Source organism: Panulirus ornatus, chromosome 56, assembly GCF_036320965.1.
Source record: "Panulirus ornatus isolate Po-2019 chromosome 56, ASM3632096v1, whole genome shotgun sequence".
In the NCBI taxonomy this organism is placed as follows: Eukaryota; Metazoa; Arthropoda; class Malacostraca; order Decapoda; family Palinuridae; genus Panulirus; species Panulirus ornatus.
The window spans coordinates 11,935,349-11,955,726 of NC_092279.1; the positions used below are offsets into that span (position 1 = coordinate 11,935,349).

The 20,378-nt window shown below is 45.6% G+C and overlaps 1 protein-coding gene across 9 annotated transcripts in view; it reads right to left on the minus strand.

The window, feature by feature from the left end:
* Positions 1–20,378, minus strand: part of LOC139765893 (uncharacterized) — a 54,920-nt gene that overhangs the window by 2,263 nt on the left and 32,279 nt on the right. For 7 of the 9 annotated variants that reach the window (XM_071693819.1, XM_071693818.1, XM_071693820.1 and 4 more), the window contains exons 4-22: positions 16,744–16,827; positions 15,968–16,158; positions 13,812–14,006; positions 12,934–13,075; positions 12,152–12,286; positions 11,497–11,580; positions 10,610–10,760; positions 9,981–10,218; positions 9,485–9,594; positions 7,744–7,915; positions 7,340–7,429; positions 6,726–6,957; positions 6,183–6,293; positions 5,760–5,879; positions 5,462–5,572; positions 3,380–4,979; positions 2,528–3,180; positions 885–1,632; positions 118–274 (exon numbers count right to left, since the gene is read on the minus strand). In XM_071693819.1, the coding sequence (XP_071549920.1) occupies positions 142–274; positions 885–1,632; positions 2,528–3,180; positions 3,380–4,979; positions 5,462–5,572; positions 5,760–5,879; positions 6,183–6,293; positions 6,726–6,957; positions 7,340–7,429; positions 7,744–7,915; positions 9,485–9,594; positions 9,981–10,218; positions 10,610–10,760; positions 11,497–11,580; positions 12,152–12,286; positions 12,934–13,075; positions 13,812–14,006; positions 15,968–16,158; positions 16,744–16,827 (5,300 nt within the window). In that variant the 3' untranslated portion in view covers positions 118–141. Of the gene's footprint in view, positions 1–117; positions 275–884; positions 1,633–2,527; positions 3,181–3,379; positions 4,980–5,461; positions 5,573–5,759; positions 5,880–6,182; positions 6,294–6,725; positions 6,958–7,339; positions 7,430–7,743; positions 7,916–9,484; positions 9,595–9,980; positions 10,219–10,609; positions 10,761–11,496; positions 11,581–12,151; positions 12,287–12,933; positions 13,076–13,811; positions 14,007–15,967; positions 16,159–16,743; positions 16,828–20,378 lie in introns of those variants that run through there. The other 2 variants (XM_071693823.1, XM_071693824.1) reach the window with 2 other exon arrangements.

The following is a 20,378-nucleotide window of genomic DNA, read 5'->3' on the forward strand; positions in this document are numbered from 1 at the left end:
CAAAGACTCAAAGTGATTATTAGAAGTTAGTGTGAGATGCACCAATTTGTGTCTGAGGAGCTGCCAACATTCATTTGAAACAGGCCCAGCAGATGTCCTTGCTGGGTACAGACACACCTGAAGCCTCGGGTTGGGAAGCCTCTACGTGTATGTCCTCGAGAAGCCCCGGTCTCTGAGGGGTCTCGGGGGACGGATGTCCTCGTATATGTACTCCCTCCGGTAGAACGCTCGCCTGAACTTCCATCCAGGGCGGGTTCTCCGAGACGGTTGATGCCTGGGTGCGATAGTCTGGTTAAACACCTGTTTTATGTCCACATCCCCGATCACGTACTCCCTCTCCCACTCTCACGCTCACTCACTTTTACTCATTCACCCTCACTGTTTCACTTTCACTCACACTCTCTACAACTATAAGAAGCACGTCAAATCCGTCTCGTCCCCTTGATATGCCAAGCCCCTTAGCTTTATACAGCACTGGTCAATGAATTCACGAAAGCGTGCATGGAATTGTGCAAGTATCATGCTGGAAGCTGGACCTCGGCCCTAGTGGGTCTGCCACTCTGGGAACCCTACTACACGTGACGATCATTGAAACGTCTTTGCTAACCCCTCCTTCTTAAATAACTTCCTTCGGAAACTTCGAAAAACTTAAAACCCACTGAAAGTTATCTGTGCGTTTACAGTACTCATAAAAAAGAATAAAGAAATTATTATTTTTTATTTCCCACTAACCTTACGATAAATAAAGGGGTGTTATCAGGTCTTCTCAACATGCACGCAATGATGTGCGTCGCTGCAGACGTCTGCTAGAAATATTGTCATGATAGATTACGTTCGAGCCGGACTTTGTGCTGTTTGGAGACTATGAGCAAGACGATACTTACGGATGCTTCACGGGGCCGATACCCCACTCTGCGTAGCTCTCAGGGGACGGCTGGGGAGGCTGCTGCTGCCCCCGCGCCTTCCCTGACTGCATCTCCGGCTGCATCTGGTTGGTCGCATGCGTTTCTGAGAGCGGTTTATTTCGATCATCCAGGCGCAATCCAGTTGGTTCTGCGCGTATGTCAGAGATTAACCTGGACTGTTGCGACCTGATAGGAGGCCGGTTGAGAGTATAAGGAAATGCCGACGATGATTCTACAGCGCGATCATCCAATGTCAGTCGCTGTGAGTACGGCGTTCTTCGGTAGTGTCCCAGATGTGGATGAAATGGAATTTTCTGTGGCGTGATACTAAGACGTGGTGAGACATCTGGGTGGAGCCTACCCGTGAACCGGTGCGAGTATGGACGGTGGCGCACAGTTGACGTATTACTGTAAATGCCTTTGTTTCGCTGCCCTGACTCTTTCCAGTCGAACTGGTGTTTATTATGACGGTGTTTCTGTCTTGATAACAGTCTCTTCATCTGATGGCGCCGGTATAGCTGTTGCTCCTTGAGCAGGCGCTGTCGTCTCCTGGCGAGCTCGTTCTTCCGCGATTTCCCCTGCTTGCGTGGAGGGTCGGCCGAGTTGGTGGCGAGAGGATGGTGTCTATAAACATTGTTCTGATGTAGGGTTTGGGGCGCTGGCTGCTCCACCTGGCGCTGCCGGGTACTCGATGCTGCCGCTTCCCGAGCAGGAGATAACTCCGCCACTGAGGGAATAATGAAGAATTATGAAAAGAACTTGTCATTTATGGGTCACGTCTCTTTAATGCCATCCTACGACACTGAAGCAAGACACATGTAACCCTAAGTCAACTGAATCCAAGCTTTATGTATGTACTCCACAGAAGCGTGGCATGAAACATTACAAACACGAGCATAAACAAACGTTCATACATAAACATACTTTTAGAGAATGAATAAATCAGAAATGTTCTTGGTCTGTTTAGCACCATCTTTCCTAACGGTCAGACGTGTGTGCTTCAGCAGCACAATTATCTGGATCAGATTTAAGGCCTATTTTGATGTGATTTAAAAAAGAAAAAAGAATTTTAACATCTTTTCAGGCAGACCTTTTTTGTCTCTGAGTATTTAGCTGGTTTTGTTTCGTCTCATAGTACTGAAAAGATCCATAAATTGTGAAAAACAACCAGATAAACACCAAGAAACACAACTGAATTGCTGCAAGAAATTTTGAGGAGAATGCACGACATGAGGGACCAGAGCCCAATGGAATTAGAGGGGCGATTTTTTTAAGAGCCTGAGTAATTTGTGGGATAGCCTTCAAGCCAGGCAAATCCCTCAGAGTTTGTTTTCCAATCTGATTAAGTTCGAACATTCAGATACTCATCAGTGAACGCGCCTCTCAGGTAATGAGGCTCTGGTTTCGCACGCCTTGTGGCCTCCTCACATTTTTCGGCCAAGTTCAACAGGAACGAAAAGAACAGAATGTTAACTTAACGATATAAGGTATTATAGGAGACCCTTTATGTTAAGTTCAGCTGGTGATACTTTAACGTTATAAAAAGATACATATTAGAATAGTCATGAATCTGATGTGCTCTGCCTAACCGACCGTTGTTACTATTGTTAGAAAATGCTCACCTCGGCCAGTCTCCGTCGTGCGTGGACAGTGAGGACACTGTGCAGTAAGCGTGTCATCAAGCGGCTCTGCAGTGAGCAGCGAAGCCATGGTGGTCATAGTCGGAGTGGCTGTGGGTGATGACCGTCTGTGGGGCATAGCGAGCCTAGTGGAGGCAGTGGTAGTGGTTCTGACCAGCGCTGGTGGTAGCTCCTCGGGCGTCCAGTTACTTATGGAATGTTGAGGGACTGGTAGAGTGGCGTATGGCCTGAGAGGGAGCGAGGGAGAAGCGCTGGTAGTTGACAGATAAGGTGGCTGGGTGGTGGGTGTTAACTGGATAATGGATGGATGCTGGGTGGATGGTAGTTGAGTGGTCGGTACCTGGATGATGTGCAGCGAGTGGATTGATCTTACGGTACTTAGTGCCTGGGTGATGGGAGGCGGATTGGTGGAGAGTTGGGTGGTAGATGTCTGGATGATGGATGGCGAGTGGGTAGACTGGGGGATGATGGATGACTGGATGGGTGTTAGAGAGAGGGTGGGGATGACGTGTGTTGTGAGCAGAGGATGGAGGGTGGACCGGGATTCAGTTACCCTTGGTACAGGAGGCGACGTTGTCTTGGGTCGTCCACCATCCACGGGCATCTCCGACTTACGAGATCTGTCCTGACGTCTCCTGGAAGAGGTTTAAACAGTCACGTGAATCAAATTAAACAACTATCAAACTGACAGTCTATTACTTGCAAAAAATATCAGTGGATAGCCAGATTGTGAAGCTTCGCTGAATAAACAAATGGAGAATTGAGTAATCTTGCAGAAGAATGTTATCTCTACAAGTCTGATATAAACATACTTGTCTCCTTGTATGTACTTACCGTGGAAGGTGACTTCTAGTGGTGTCTGGTGTCTGGTCATCACCACGTCCTCCCTTCCCATCACTTCTTCCCCTATTCTCCTTTCTTCTGGCACCTCCACGCCACTGCTTCTTCCTACCTCCTCCTCCTCGACTGATCCTCCTGTTCTCTGTATGTTTGCTGTCTCTATGTCTACCTCCACCTGGATGTTGCGTGCGGGTTCTCTGGTGGCCTCTCCTGGTTGTTAGCTTGTTTTTCCTATTCCTTCGCCGATGCTTCCGTCGTTTGTTCTTGTTTCTTCGACGTTGATTCCGTACTTTGTTTTTGTTTCTCCCATGTCTTCTTTGCTTCCTTTTCTTCACAGAACCAGCGGCGTCATCTACCTGACCCGGCGCGTCAGTGCTGCCAGCAGCACTCCTGGTCGTGCTCTCGTAGTGACGACTTCTGACGAGACTGTTCAGAAACACTTCATTACCGTAAGTTGGAATTCCGACGTCATTTCTGCCACGTCCACACCCGTGTTCACCACCTTGTTCACAGGTCTCACTCACATGATTCATCTGCCCTGCCGTTGAATCCTCTTCCCCGTAAATTTCCTGAGATTTATAGATAACTTTAGGATCCTCCAGGGTGGTGCTACCGTCGTCCTCCGCCACAGAGGAATTCTTGGTGCTTCTTACGGATGACTCTGAGGACATGTTCTTTACATCCTGGGGTAAGGGAGAGGTAGGGGTGACTCTGTCTGCAGTAGGATGTACAGACGACCTACCATTTGCCTTCAGAGAAGTTTGTATCAGCCTCTCCGGCTTGAGGGAAGCTTTGCTGACATTTTCCATCTTGGTAGACGATGGTGCAACTGTGTCTACTGGGGGCGACGTCAGCGTCTTGTTGTCTGCTTTGGGATGAGCCGGGGTCACTCTCTCTCCCTTGCGGGAACTCTGTGATACATTACCTCTCCTCTGGGGAGCTGCCGTTATTCCCCTACGAGGAGCAGCCGTCACCACACCCGCCCCACGGAATTTCTTCTTTACTGTGAGTTTAGTTGTTCTACGAGGAGTGGGCGTAGAGGCAGTCTGGATCTTCTTTTTTCTACTGACCCTCTTATCAAATGTTCCATTTTTGTCATAAGGTTTCAGGGGTCTGTTAGGCTTCAGCACCCGATGAGTTCGTGTCTTATCGAGTGGCTTGGGAGTCTGGGGAGAGAGGAGTTTACTAGGATACCTGGCAGTTTCTTTTTTGTCAAGTTGTTTTACATCATCGTAGGTGTGACCTCGCTCCTTGAGATTATTCTTTGATGAGTGCATCTTGTTCGACGTATTCTTTCCTTTTCTTTTCTGGGGTTTGAAAGTCTGGTTGATGCTGATGCCTCTGGTAGTTTCCTTCTCCCAAGAGTCTGTTGTACGTGTGTTCTTGATGGTGGGTGTGGTGGTGGAGGTGACCATCTTCTTCTTCTTCTTCTTCTTCCGGATCTTATTGGTTCGATTCCTGCGAGGGTGAGGAGGCGGGTCGGAGACTACCGGCGTGGCGGTGGTGGTGCTGGTGGGACGGCCGACTGTCGTCGAGGTTGTGGTGACATTCTTCGCCGGAGATTCAGTGTGGTTGGTGGAGGCTCCTCCGCAATCTGGTGGGGTAGAAAATGTGCAATTCATCTGGTAGATGTACACGTGATAATATATTGTTGGCAGATGTCTGTTCGTGTAGGGAGACAGGGATAAGTTTTGAGGTCTGGAACAGGAAATAAGTTGGATTGTGTCTTATACATAAACCCGACACTGTCACGTATGTAGGCTGAGCTAGAATTTTCCATAAGTGTGCGAGTATGTGTTCTCAGTAAGGCTGATCAGTCCTTTGCACAGTAGGAGGTCCTGCTGTGAAAAAAAACTAACCGTCTTTTTAATGAAGAGTTTCCAAGGCAGGTAAGAAGCTACAGTGGTTTCAAGCATATCTACTGTGTAGAATGGTAGACTTAAGATATTTAAAAGAGATGTGATACAGAATACAACAAAGGAATCCTTAGCATCTATCATTATTGAAATAGATGATAGATTATAGATATAATCATCCCTGAAAACTATTATCTCACTTTCGGGTATGGCGACTTACCACAGAGGCCACAGGACTTCCTGCAGAAGTGTTCCATGTAGTCAGGGTTCCCCTCGCAGTCCCCCAGGGCGGCCCAGCGGGGACACCAGGTGTTGGCGTCCACACACAACTCTGCTCCAGAGAACAACAATACGTTGTGGTAAATACCCGAGATTCATTGTCTTTTGTCTGTTAGCTATACACACAAATCATCAAGAGGACAATAGTGTCTCACATTACTTTTGTTGGTTTGTTACAGTGGTGGCCCCTACTCACAGTGGTGGCCCCTACGTACAGTGGTGGTCTGTACAACACTTACCGCACAGGCCACACGCCTTGCGACAGTGTACGTGCATCCAAAAACGGTTCTCCTGACACTGGTCATGTTTGGCCCAGAACTCACAGTCCTGGTGCCTGTTCTCACACGTCGTAGAGTAATCTGAAACAAGAGTTAACGTCAAATTCTTGATTCCTTCTTATAATTTGCTTTGTGTACACAATAATTCTTTTGTTCGGTAATTCATTTGGTAATTCATTTCTTAACATTACTGAATAATCTTCCCTACCTTGTTATATAATGGGTTCCTCAAAACATTTAATGCCATATTTTGATAGTTTAACTGTGCTTAAGAATCATTACGATGCAAGTACTTTCCAAGAATCATTGGAGTACACACACACACACACACACACACACACACGGGACGAATGGAGGTGACCAGGGTAGTGGGTGACGTCTTACCACATCTGAGGCAGGACCTCCTGCAGTGGGGCTTCATCCAGAGGGGGTTCTTCTCGCACTCATCGTTGACGGCCCAGTACTCGCACTCCTGGTCCTCGTCCGTGCACTCATCTGTCCCACGAAGGTGGAAGTAAATAAAGAGATTTTATCTTGAAAGGAATAGTGACGGTGTCGTTCATACTGATCAGTTTATAGAATATATAATCATACTATCGACGTATCAAGACACCTTTCGAGGGTGCGCAATTATCCCATTTTCAATAAACAGTGAATATGATCAGATATTTGGGTATTTTCATTTCTTTATATCAAATTCCAAAAACTTTGCCGGACGAGTAGTCATCATAGTGTAGAATATGGTCTGGCAATTGCCCAAAAGTGCAGAAGTCAATAATACCATAAAATAGATACATAAAAGTATATATTGTACTTGTCTATAGTCTTAACTTTGTAAATCATAATAAACCAAGATCCTTACAGCGTGAGCCACAGCAATACCAACACGACCTTACATTATCAAGTAAATGTTGAGGTAATACATACAAAGTTCGTACTTCATCGTCATCTGGGTGATGAAGTCTCCCTGCAGCACCAGCGACACCTTGTGCTCCAGCGAAACGAAGGAGTGAGGCGTGTCCTCCTGCCTGTAGTAGACCCGTGTGGTGGCCGCCGGGTAGGTAGGCTCTCCTGCCTCGTTCACAGCCAAGTAGGTGTCCTCATGGCCAGGTAGGTACAGGTCCTCCACACTCACCTTAACGTGGCTTCCGCGAGGTGCCTGTGGCATGGACAGTGGTCAGCCTCAGACGCAATGTCAGAATGAAGTTCTATGATTCCCCAAAAATGTAAACTATAATAAACTTGGTGTGATTTATTGGTTTTTATTCACGTCAACTTATCTCAACATTATCTACGGATGAATCTACCTCAAGGTAAGAACAGTTAGGAACCTAACCGTTTCCAGGAACGCTAATGTGATCCACAGCTTTGGCATCTAGGTCTGACTTGGACCCACCATTTCATTTGGATCCAACGCACTCATCCGTCACTCACCAAGATCCACTATTCACCAAGATCTACCCACCACTTACCCTAGATACGCCACTGACCTGAGGCGCCCACACTCACCAGGACCACCACTCACATGGATCATCATTTACCTGGAACCACCACTCGCACTGCAGGATCTCGAAGAAGCGAGGACCAACGGTGATCCACCCGCGCGGATCTGACCGGTTGACTAGCATTGTCTGAGGAAGAGAGTCGGCATTACGATGACGTCATTAATGGATTCATCACAACATAAATACTTCAGCACAACGAAAGAAAACGAAGCTTTTGATATCATTTGTATATGTAGGATATGGAAACACAGACGCACACACATACCATGAAATGTGTATCATACATACTGTTATCATACACACAACACCGAAATGTAACTCGTAATTCATGGTCAGTTAGACAAGTGGGGTCTTCCCTGTACACACTACGGACCCCTACTTCCACTTCTGGGTCTTCCCATCGGTCTCGGCTGAGGTGGCCCGAGGCGCCTGTCACTAACCTTGTGGCAGGGGGAGTCCTCCAACGTGAAGGACACCTGGTACGCCGCCTTTTCCGCAGTGAAGGGAGACTTGCCGGCAGTGTACTGCAGATGGTGGAGGGAGGCCACGTTGGGCAGCACGACCTCCAGCCCCCGCGACCCAAGCCACCGCTGACGCAGCTTCCGACAGTGCCTGTCGTGGGAGGTCTCCGTCACTTAGTCCGTCTGGGCAGGTCCTGAGGCACTATGGTTACTAGAATCTTATATTCCCACAATCTGATTTTCACTAAAGAAAAAAGTTCATTCCACTTGTTTTTACACCTTGAACTATCCTGAGGAAATGATACATCTCACTAGCTCTCTCCACTCCTACTTGTATTGATTTACACTTTCCACATCACGTTCAGCTTACCTTGTGAGACGGCCGGTCCTGGACGTCAACAGGCCGAGCACGTAGCGATTACGATAACAGGCTTGAGCGGTGGATGACATTAGCCCACACTAACGATGGCTCCAACCTGGGAAGCTCAGGTTCAGGAAGTCACTCGTGCCCATCCACTCGGTCGTGGTGCCTCTTGTCTGAGGACGGGGTCCACGGGTCCGCAGGCATGCCTGCCATGATTATCCATCCTTCCTTTATTCTCTCCCATGATACTTCTCCTAACCTCATCCATATTCCCTGTCCTAGCCTTTCTCATAACACTTCTTCAAGCCCTCTCCTACAATCTTTCTAAAACACACTCTTTTTCCTTATAATGAAATGTTAAACTTACCCAAGATTGATTTCAACCTTGACGGTATCTATCCAGTTGTTGTGGACACGACATCCCGGTCTGCACAGGACCTCTGGAGACTCCAGTTGCTGCTACTAGATCTAAACATCGGCACAAAAATGGCACAGTATGCAGTTTACATTATATCAAGAGTCCTGGTTTAAGAATGAGAAAAACTGATTCATTTTCCTTTGTTAGATGTAAAGGTAAAGTTACTATACACAGCAGGTAAACAGCATAAACATATTTACAAATCTTATTGCTAATTCGTGTCAGTTTGCAGTATCCAGAACTTTTAATCTTGAGAATGGCAGGTAACATTCAAGATAAGTTTCTTATATACTATTTGTCGTTAAGACGAATGCATAAATGAAGCATTACATAAGACTAGAAGTACTTGAAATCATTACGCTTTGAAATTGAGTTATGAATAGTCTACCCTTCAATTTATTTTCTTTGAATATAGGATTTGTGTTAGAAAACGAAATGTATATGGATGACTTTAATAACGTAGTAAAGAAAGTATTTTACGATAGTGTCCCTAGACTTGGATATTCGTCTTCAAGATCCACATCCATCAAGGGTAGCTTAACTTTCATGATATTGATTACTTCCTATCCGTACACAACCTAAGGCTTTACTTGCCACTATATTGAGTTCTAGTGACGCAGAGATTCAATGCCCTTGTCTAACATCCTTGTCCTCAAGTCACAGGAGCCTGTGTCTTTCTCCTCTGACATACTTATTCCCCTTCCTTTCTATGGCCATTCACCAATTTCTGCTTCTCATCTGCAGTATATTCAATCCGTTCAATCCCTTTCCGCATGTCTTTTTTCCTCTTTTCGCTTCCATATCCTATACTCTTTTAGATTCTATCTAAAAGTTGTTCCTTCCCTTAGTTGTATTTTGTATCTGCCTCTTTCCGATCACTTATCATACCTTCCTCTTCCCCTCCCCCATCTTCTGTCTCCCCTCCTATAGTGGGTCACCTGTAGCAGCGGCCGTTGGGTTGGCAGAGTCTGAGGGCGCAGGTCCAGGGGTCGGCGGCGACGGAGCCATCCTTACGAGACACCGTCACAACCACCCGCGCGGGTTCCTCCTGCCACACACACACACACACATCACGTTAGCCTCACTCTAATGGAAGGATTTTTTTTCACAGTAGAAAACTTAAATGTTTACATTACATACGAATTATTATTCACACTCTGCAGAGAGAAAAATGACCCCAGCATTTCCTCTTTACCTACTATACATCATAGATGTTGATTGTTGGTATAAGAAAGTTTTGATACAAGAAAGTTCAGGCTCTAAATCATTAGAAAATATTCTAAGAAAAAGGTCTTTATTCAATGATTCTATAATAATGAAAGTAAACAAGACGGAATAAGCTGTACTAATGTAAGGTATATTAACACACGAGATTCAAGGAACCTGACTAGAAAATGATAACCCAAACGTAAGAGAGAATTAACGCAAACTTACAGGGGCAAGGCCGTAGGTGCAGTGGAAGTCCTGGGTGTAGGGCTTGGGGTAGCCCGGAGTGTGGAGGTAGACGGCCGAGGAGGAGTTGGAGTGGGTCTCGCAACACCCTGGTATGGGAGTAAACCTGACCTGGGCTCTGAACCCCCTGTAGCCGCCCTCGGCGCCCTTGAAGAAGAGGATCATGACGCTGCTGGACGCCACCCACTGGGTGCCCCGCACTACATCCGTCCCACACTTCCTGTATAACACTAATTACTCTTGACGTTCTAAACAAGATAATGTAATGATATCTCAAAATATACAGCATCGTATTCATACAATAAACCTAAACAATATAAAGTTTTACCTGTACTGAAAATCACACACAATCTTGTGAATTGATGCAAAGTGATTTCACATTCTAAATTAGGATTCGTTTTCCCGTTTGATAAGAATAAGAAGGAAAGACTGTTCCTGATTTCTTACTGATTATTTCTAGTTATTTGGAATCTTTATATTCAATCGATTCCTTAGAAATATAACGCTGCTTAGAGGAGATCTATATGGCCACTATATCACAGGCCTTGCCTGTGTACTACATAAATTTACATTCACCTCCCCTTATGCAAGACGACTCTCCCGCAACTCACAAGAAGCCGTCGTAGAGGGAGTCGTTGCGGACCTCGAGGTAGTCGTGGAAGCACTGGTCTCGCATGTCACGAGGTCCCAGTTGGAAGTCATAGACGGTGACCTCTGGGGCGTGGCACTCCGGAGCCTGCAGGCGGTACACACACCACGTGTCTTGGGGAGGCCAGGCCGTGAGGGGTCCATGAGGGGAAGATGTGAGGGATGAGGAGGAAGGGGATGGTAGAGTATAAATCATGAGGAGGTGGGTGGAGGAAAATTAGGAAAGTGATGGAAAAGTGTAAGTTAAAAGGAAGGGGTGAAGGTAGATTATAAGTTATAATGAGGGGTTAGTGGAAGGGAATAGATTCATTTGTTGGTTGATAGTTGGGTACGAGGTCAAAAGAAGGAAGAAGTTCATGGTATGAGTAAAAACAACGTGTTAGGTCAGGGGAAAAGTACAGGTGAGGTGTAAGTTCAGGAAAAGTGGACAAAAGCAAAGCATAGGTTAAGGGAAGGTCGGCAAACGCAAGTTATAATTTCATTGAAAAGTGACAAATGCAAGGTATAAGTTCAAGGAAGGTGGGGAGAAGTGGGAAGGGATAGAGCCAAAGTAGTTATTAATCTTCAAAAACTTAAACAGATACCCCGTTAATAATCGCCACATATGATTCATTTCAGAGGGAAAATATGCTGCCTCTCGGGCAGTAAACAATTTACGTACAAGGAAAATGAATAACTTTAAACTCAATTGATTCACAACTGTAACTAGAGGAGCTGATTGACTGAACGATAGTTCAGTAGTTAAATCTAAGAAATCAGCTGGGATCAAGGGGACTTACAGAACAAAGATACTGACTGTTTGAGGATCACCATAGTGGAGGAGTGGGAGGGTGAGGGGCACTGTGCTCACCTGCGTCGTAGTTGCTGGGGTAGTGAGGTGTGGAGATGATGGTAGGGTAGGTGACGTCCAGGCTGCACGGCGACTTCAGGTGATCTGCAACACACAACACAACGGTTACCCACACTCATCTTGCTGTGGTTAGAGATACTCCTTTTTGGTTCATTTCCGTCAAGGTGATTGATGATCACTGATACATAATGAATTAGGTCTGTAGACCTCCTTGGGCTGGTACCACACAAGCGGAGGTGATCACTGACACTCTTGGAAACCCAGTGATGATTAAACCTTAGTGTCCTTACTTGTCTTGGTTCTGACCTGACCTTTTCGTGGACAATGTTGGTGACCTGACCTCATCTGGTAAGGTAGAAGTCACCTGACATTTAGTTACCTTGTGCTAACATGACCGTCCATGATCCTGATGGTAAAACACTTTCCTGATTTCCTTTGGTGACCCGTTGGTAACGTGACCTGCCTCGGTGTTTACCTGACTTTTAAATATGCTTTACTGATGACCTGATTTATCATGATCTGGCAACAATTGACCTCTAGTGATATGGTAGTAACCTGACCTTCTTCTTTGGCCCCGATGAGAGATTCACCTTCCTAACTTCCCTGGCTTGCCTCAGTGGCGACCGCTCACCAGCCTCTCTAGTGCTACACGTACCATAGTAGCCGCCGGTGATCTCCTGGCAGGTGCGGCCTCTGGTACCTGAAGGGCAGACGCAGGTGCAGTTCTTGCCCAAGTAACCCTCATTCTCGCACGGGTTTCGGTTCAGATTGCACTTGGCCAGCCACTGATCTGCGGACCATAGTCGTACTTTAAAGACGTGTGTAATGATTTGTGTTAGCTGCGTCGTCTCGGGTTTGTAACTAGTTATTAAAGCTAAGATTCAGGAAGAAGAGGACGCAGCAATAAAGTATCTATAACAAATTCAAGGCCAGGGTGTATGTGTGTATGTGTGTGTGTGTGTGTGTGTGTGTACACATATAGTGATAAAGACAAGAAAAACATGTTTATACAAGGTTAAGAGATGAGGCCAACCCGAGTGTCAAACTCCCTCCCCATAACATACAAACATGAGTCACTATACAACAGGAGATTGTGAGGAACATAAGAATTCTGGATGAAATGACACTAATTTACAGGAAAGACTTCCATGTAACTGGGAAAAAACTCACGATTCCTACTGATATAATCAAAAACATACATCCACTACTTTACACTTCAAGGAACAACATGACAGCTGCAGGAGGAACTGCTGATGAATTAAATTTCTAACAGTAACAGGGTGGTCATCAAGTCAAAATCCTCACAGTACACGTTCCATTTCTCCTATTATACCTGTTCGCCTTTCCCGCCATAACTCCCGCCCGTCGTACTCACTTATGACACCCAGGGGACACTTGTACGTGGGAGATACACCTGATACAAGGCAGGAGACTCACCCAGGCATCCGTACATCTTGTTGGCGAGGAGTTTGTCCCTGTGGGAGAGGCCCTGACTCGACTCGCGTTTCCACATGCCAATCAGGCCCTGGAGGGTCGGGTCCCTGGTTGCCACCGTCGTCCTCTCGTTGGCTGACCACTCCTGTCATGGACAACTGCTGTAGTCATCCGCCCCGTTGTCTTACACCACAGGCGTACCTGTAGCCTCCACCATACATAAAGACCACACTTCGTGTATACGTCTGACATATACTGGAGGTATGTACGGGCTGCGCCACACGCTTGAGATGTGCCGAGTGCGTGGACCAGACGATATATACGTCTCTCTCTCTCTCTCTCTCTCTCTCTCTCTCTCTCTCTCTCTCTCTCTCTCTCTCTCTCTCTCTCTAACCTCGTAAATCACACAAAAGTACATCTAGAAACGATACAACACTTTCAAATCATATAGGGAAAGGTATATATGTAATATATAGTGCGTATGAACGCTCACTTTCATAGCACACAATAATACCCTCCAAGAGCAAGGATTCGAACCTCGTATCATGCGTGATATGTGGGGACGCTAACCGCTCGAATATGCTCCTCATAATGGGGAAATTATTTCAATTACTTGTAATCGAATACCCTTCGTCAGAATGCTAGTAATCAAAAAGTTATTTCCTTATTATGGGAAGCATAGCAGAGCGGTTAGCGTACCCATATACCACGCAAATGATACGAGGTTTGAATTCTTACTGTTGGAGGTCATTCTGTGATGCACACATATATATGAATATTGGTGTGCATGATGATCGTGTAGACTACAGTAGGGTGTGCATGATGATGGTGTAGACTACAGTACAGCATGCATGATAACCCCCACATGTCAGTAGACTCACCAGGGTGTGGTAATGCATGACGGAGGACAGGTCGTACTTGATGGAGACGTCGAGCCAGTGAAGCTTGTAGAAGTTGAAGAGTTCATCCTTGAGGATGTTCCTCTCATTGACGACCACATGCTGGTCCCTGTCTGGTCGACGGATCTCGTGGTAGAAGCCCACAGCGTGCCCGATTTCGTGCACCACAATGCCCATCTGAGGAACCAACACTCATATGTGCCGAGGAGTTGAGACTGTTAGAATCACTGCAGTGAGGAGGGAATGGAGGCACTGCAGAGTGGGTGACCTGGATGGTAACACTGTAGATCAGAGGTGTGTGTGTGTGTGTGTGTGTGTGTGTGTGTGTGTGTGTGTGTGTGTGTGTATATGTGTGTGTGTGTGTGTTGTGTGTGTGTGTGTGTCCTTGAGAGGGACTCGTTCAAAGCCGTGCAACATTTTTGTCCTGACTGATGGGGGATGAATAGCTCATAAATATAATGCCAGGCGTATGGCGACACACACACACACACACACACACACACACACACACACACACACACACACTAGCTATTACTGTCATTCTCTCCAGTCACGATCCCCAATACCCGTGTGGTACATACGCAGCCAGTGGGTCTGTGACCCGGTCTAGGTCACCCAACACGGGGATAGTGTTCTGTGTGTCCATGGCTAGTGGACGGGTGACCTCGCCCGCGACACGCTGCAAAGGGGCGGTGTTATGCACCCAGGAAGTGGACATGTGACCTGGTCTGGGATACACAACACTGAGGTAGAGATAAGTTCATGGCTAATGGCGTAATGAGCCACACAACACCAGCATGACCCTGACGTGGAAGGTGACACCGCCACGCCCCCCTAACACTGGTGACACGCTGGCGCAGTGGAGGTCATAGTCTTTACCAGGTACAATCCCTGGAGCTATTTGGTAAATTGAGGGTACTTGTATCTAACTCGTGTCTCATAACACGACTTACACTGGGGAATGCTGACCTGAACTTAGACAATAGTTCTGTTGCTTTCTCAAAAACTTCATATTTTTTTTGGCAATCAAACGAATAAATATTTTGGTTCCAGAAAATGAAAGGGAAACACACATACAAGTCATTCTGGTCATGGTCGAAGAATTGTACCCTAAGTACATTTTGTTTTCAGTAAAGAAATTGAAATAGATATCACAGATCTGTGTTTATTGTATGAAGACCACAGAAAGTCCGAAACCCAGCACTCTGAATCAGGAAAAGTAAATATCCGAAAACAGAAAACACCCAGAAACTTTAGGTGCGGCTCTGTGTGTGCAGAACTCCCTCCTTGTATATCACACAAAAAGATGGAGCCCCACGATTGTAGAACTTCATCCCTGTTCATCACAAATAGGTCATTGAATACACGTATGCGTAAGCATGAGGGTGTGGTCACTGAAGATTAGCTTTTATGCCCCTATGATACAAGAATGAGAGATAGGAGACATCAAAGGACCCCCTGGAAGTAGTCTATCATTAGAAATGACGTAATTTTTGACAACCCGAAAGTTTAAAGAGGGAAATGACCGTAAGGGTGAGTTGTTTACAGACAAGACCACACGAAAGATGCCAAGTACGTTATATCAACACTTCCTCCAGGGTTATACAATATCATAATACTATTAAGAAAGAAGTGAAATCAAAAATTGGAAGTATTAGTAATGAGAAGTTTATGGATAACGGAACGTGAAAGAGGAGTAGATCAGAGTGAATGTTAAATAAGTATTCTTTATTGCTTGGAGGCAACCGAGCCTTCAACCAGCTGCAACTCAAGATTCTTCCTAACCTTTTCATAAGAACATTTTTACTTGCAGTACAAAAGCTTGGGTGTGACTATTCTGAAGACTGTGGTCTGGCTGAGTAAACATTGTTGACTTATTTATGCGAATGTTGCAATCACTTATACGGAAATTCTAAGCCAAGCGAAGTATTATAAATGGCTGTGCTAGACTAGAGTCTAGAACAACATGCACAGAGGAGAGAAGAAACATTCTACCAAAACACTTACATGGAAAGAGTAGGAAGGAGACTTCGAGGGTCGTATAATAAAGGAAGATTTTAATAGGGAGGAAGTAAGGGATGGCACAGCTGGGGACTTCATGACAGACCTCTTGTGTCAACACTGTCAGGATTGCTTACCTTGTTGCAGTTGTCACCGATGGAAATATTCTGGCCGCTGGTCCCCTCGATGCCCACGCCACTGCGGCAGCCGGCCAGCCTACGAAACTGGAGGTGCGGCAGATCAGTGTCGTTGACGGGGTGGAACCTCAAGCAGGTGTGTTGCTGCCAGTGCGCCAGACCCTTCCACACGATGGCTCGCTCGGGCTCAGCTGTGAGGTGGCGTTCACGGGGCGACAGGTACAAGATAATGGTTGATAAAAATCAGTAAGAAGAGGAATCGAGCTAACACAAAGGGAATACTGCCTGTTTAGCGTCACCTGCTCACATGCACACCAACAAACATCCGACAACTGTTAATGTCTCTGTCTATACACAAATGAATGAATCTATGGCAAGTTTAAGATGAATATCTTTAAAGGCAATACTTTGAAATGAACTTAATGTTTCTGGCTATTATTGAAACTATATGACGAACAAATTGTCTATTTTGAAATATATATTAAAGGATCCACACACACACACACACACATATATATATATATATATATATATATATATATATATATATATATATATATATATATATATATATATATCAAAAATAGCACTAGGCAAGCCATCATCCTTAGGAACCTACAGTTTAAAGTGCAACTTTCAACACATCTCTGCAAGAGAAACTGCCGTACATAGGTAGATACACAAGACATAAACGTTTATGAATGTTTTGACACACGTGACATGCTCCTATAAACGTTCTGAGAGTTACTGAAACTGGACGATGAGGAGGTACTGACGAGCGAGGAAGGTGAAGGGCACCACGGCGTCCGGCCACAGCTGGGTCGAGTCGGCCGCCTTCCTACGCACTCGCACCACCGACCCTGCGGGCAGGGGGGCAGGTGGTTAGCTGGGACAGGAGTGCTGAGCTGCGTTGATGGACCAGAGAGGGCTGGCTGGTGGGCTGGAGAGAGGGCTGGTGGGCTGCTCAGCATGGACGGGGGTAGGTAAGGTAAAGGATGAGATAAGGAAGGACTAATGGAGTAGAGAAAATGCAGCCTGGGAAGAGAACTGATGAGGCAACAGTCTTTGGAGAGCATAAAAGAAAAAAAAAACTGGTTGTGGCCAAGAGAAGAGACCCAGCTGGTGCAGTGAGGTTTGAGGGACGGGCACTGGGAGGTGAGGAGGGAGGGTGGGGGTGAGGACCAGACGCTGGGGGGTGGGGGGGAGTGAAGGGTGAGGGGTAAACAGTGGGTCTGGGATGAGGGCCAGGCACTGGGAACCTGGGCCGAGAGAGGGATGAGGGACGAGCACTAGCAGGGGCTGGGGGTGAGTGGGTGGCATGACCACGTCACAAAGGAACAGCGATCATTACTGGCACTTACACATGGCACCGTCAGGGATGATGCTGGTCGTCGCCGGGCACCCAGGAGTGTCACGCTTCATCTGAGGTCCCTACATCACATTAGTTACACTTGGCACTCGAGAGGGAAAGCTTGGTTACTGTGAGAAAGAGGCGCTTCAGGCAAAGAAAATGAGACTAGCCCGAGTGGCAGGATACTAGAGGACATGAAAACTGGACCAACTTGAGGATGTTGTTGGCAATAGCGTCAGAATACTGCTGTCAGTAGCGTGATGGAACAGATGTTGGAAGAATGTGTCCCTGCCACCATGGCTTGGACCTGAAGTACGAGCCTAACTGCTGCTGCTTCCCATAGTTACTGTGTGGAAACTGGCCACATGAGGATTGACCGTTATACCTCCTTCCCTCGAAGAACCAAGTTGTGAAACTCTCTCAATTATTCCGTCTTCTTTGTATAACGTTTCTGCCTTCGTGAGTCGGGTCCACAAACACCTGCGGAGCCTTGAGTAATGTTTACGTTTTCTTGTCACCTCAGACGACCTCAGCTGGGGCACCTTTTGCCCTTCCCCATCACTCACTATAAAAGATAATCAGCGTAAGAGAGCTCAGCTGTCGTCAGCAGATATTAGCATCGTTGGGGTAAAGCTGCTGTTAGCAGCGTAAAGGGACCACAGCTGTTGTCAGCAGCGAGAGAGAGAACACTAAAGCTGTTGGTACAGCTGGAGAGGCAGCTCGTGCGGGCAGGTTGTCACTATGGCCGCCACATCACGAGTGTTTCGGTCATCAGCTGCAGCTGCAGCTGGTGGTGGCTCTCTTTCCCAAGCCAGAGCTGCAGGGGCGGGCGGCTGAGTACGAGGCAACGGATTGACTCATCAGATCCTTGTACACGACTGTCCGAGCCTTGACCATGACCACTGGATATGACGGCCGCGCGTTGTTGTTTTGTTATTGGCTCTAAATGTTCAAAACGTTGTACTCAAGAGTCGTATCGTCGTGGTCAAGGGTCGTGCCATCGTGGTCAAGGGTCGTACCCACGTACTTTAAAATGTCATGGACTAACTTCTGAGGAGAAAAAATTCGGAAAGATCACTGATAACTCATCCAAAGTTTATAATAGATCACTGATAACTCATCCAAAGTTTATAATAGATCACTGATAATTCATCCAAAGTTTATAATAGATCACTGATAACTCATCCAAAGTTTATAATAGATCACTGATAACTCATCCAAAGTTTATAATAGATAAGGTTAAGATAATCGAAGATTTTATCAGTTTGATATAGGTAAAGTTGAGATTATCTTAAGGTTAGGTTAGTTTTATAGGATAGGTTGAGATTATTTTACGATTATATATATCTATCATAGGTTAAGATTATTTTACGATTATATTCATTTATATTAGGTTAGGTTAAGATTATTTTAGAATTATAAAAGATTACTAGGTATTTGAAATGATGACGTTTGACACGGGCTTTGACAAGAGAACTTTATGACTACAAGCCACTTAGAGACAAGACCTTGAGAGTTATCTCGTGTCTGCCAGATACCATCTTGGCTGGTGTAATCAAGGATGATTTAGGAGACTTTTATGGTAATAGCTGATGATTCAATGAGAGTTTCTTAAATTCCTCCAACACCCTGAACTGATGAAACAGACTTTGTATGCAATCCTCCAAAGGGAACTTTTATACCACTCGACACCTGTTGGCTTACGAGCATTAGCCTGAGTGCATGCACTCAGTTCTTGAAGTGTAAGTACTTAACATTCTGATGCTCCATTTTTCTTATTGCAGTGACCGAATATTTCTTTAAAGTATCTTTATCTATAGTAGATCTTTGATGCAGTAAACAGGGAACTGTTCGCATGAAGTAAGACCAACAGATGACCTAATGGAGTTATTGTAAGGCCTAGGAAGAACGGGATCAGACAGATGGGAGCTCAAGATGGCTTACTACAACAAAACAACACTGTTTCTACAGCTGGTTGTAAATGTGTCTGAAGGACCAGTACAACCCTCTCCTAAAGTCTGTACAGTGTAACTATTAATCTACAACTTCTGTTAACCTAAGATGTCGGTTGCGATGATATACAATAAGGCAATCCAAATTTGATTTTAAAATATTCATCATTTCTTCACATGGTCTTACGCATTGATCAAAACAACACCATTATTCTTGTCAGTCTTCCTTGCTACCAGTAAAGAACCATAAGCAGTATTCCTCAGTCATCATATCTATCACTAATGACGCAATAGTAACTATTGTTATCAATGATACTATAGTAATTTCAGTTATTGATCAAAGATAACTAAGATAATTGATATATCAAGGAATCCTAAAAGTCATGAAAGCCCTTGGTCAAAGAGGCATAAAGCATTTAAAGAAACGGAAGTTTGAAGGTACTTTACAAGCGAAGAATAAAATGCCGTACATAGTTTGATATCACTTGCAATAAAAAAAATACTGAAAAAAATACGAATATTGATTATATCTGAAATAAGTCACCACCGATGTGGAAATTAAGTTCAAGAACTTTACTGATTAAACGAAGCTCTAGAGAGAGAGAGAGAGAGAGAGAGAGAGAGAGAGAGAGAGAGAGAGAGAGAGAGAGAGAGACTTTTGACTTTACTAACACTATCAACAAAGTAGGTAAAAGTAATCAAAGGAACCTGTATACTGAGATAGGCATCCTGAGTTAGGCACAGAGGCGATCCATCTCCCTGTGCTGTCCTCGATCAGTCACGGAGGGCGATCGGACTCTCAGTCCCGACTTGAGTCGGGCGCAGAAAGCGACTGAACTCCATGTGCAGTGTGGGCAACAGAGGAGCAAGACTAAAGACGCCCAGTCAACGCAAAGCCTCGACAGGAGAAGTGAATCCAATACCACCTCAGCTGGCGTCCAGGGAGTTGAAGATGTTTATATAGAGAAGGAGTCTTAGTACAGGGAACACAGACTGTCTTTGTAGACCTGAGGGTAGGAGAGAGAGAGAGAGAGAGAGAGAGAGAGAGAGAGAGAGAGAGAGAGAGAGAGAGAGAGAGAGAGAGAGAGAGAGAGGTAATGGTGAAGGC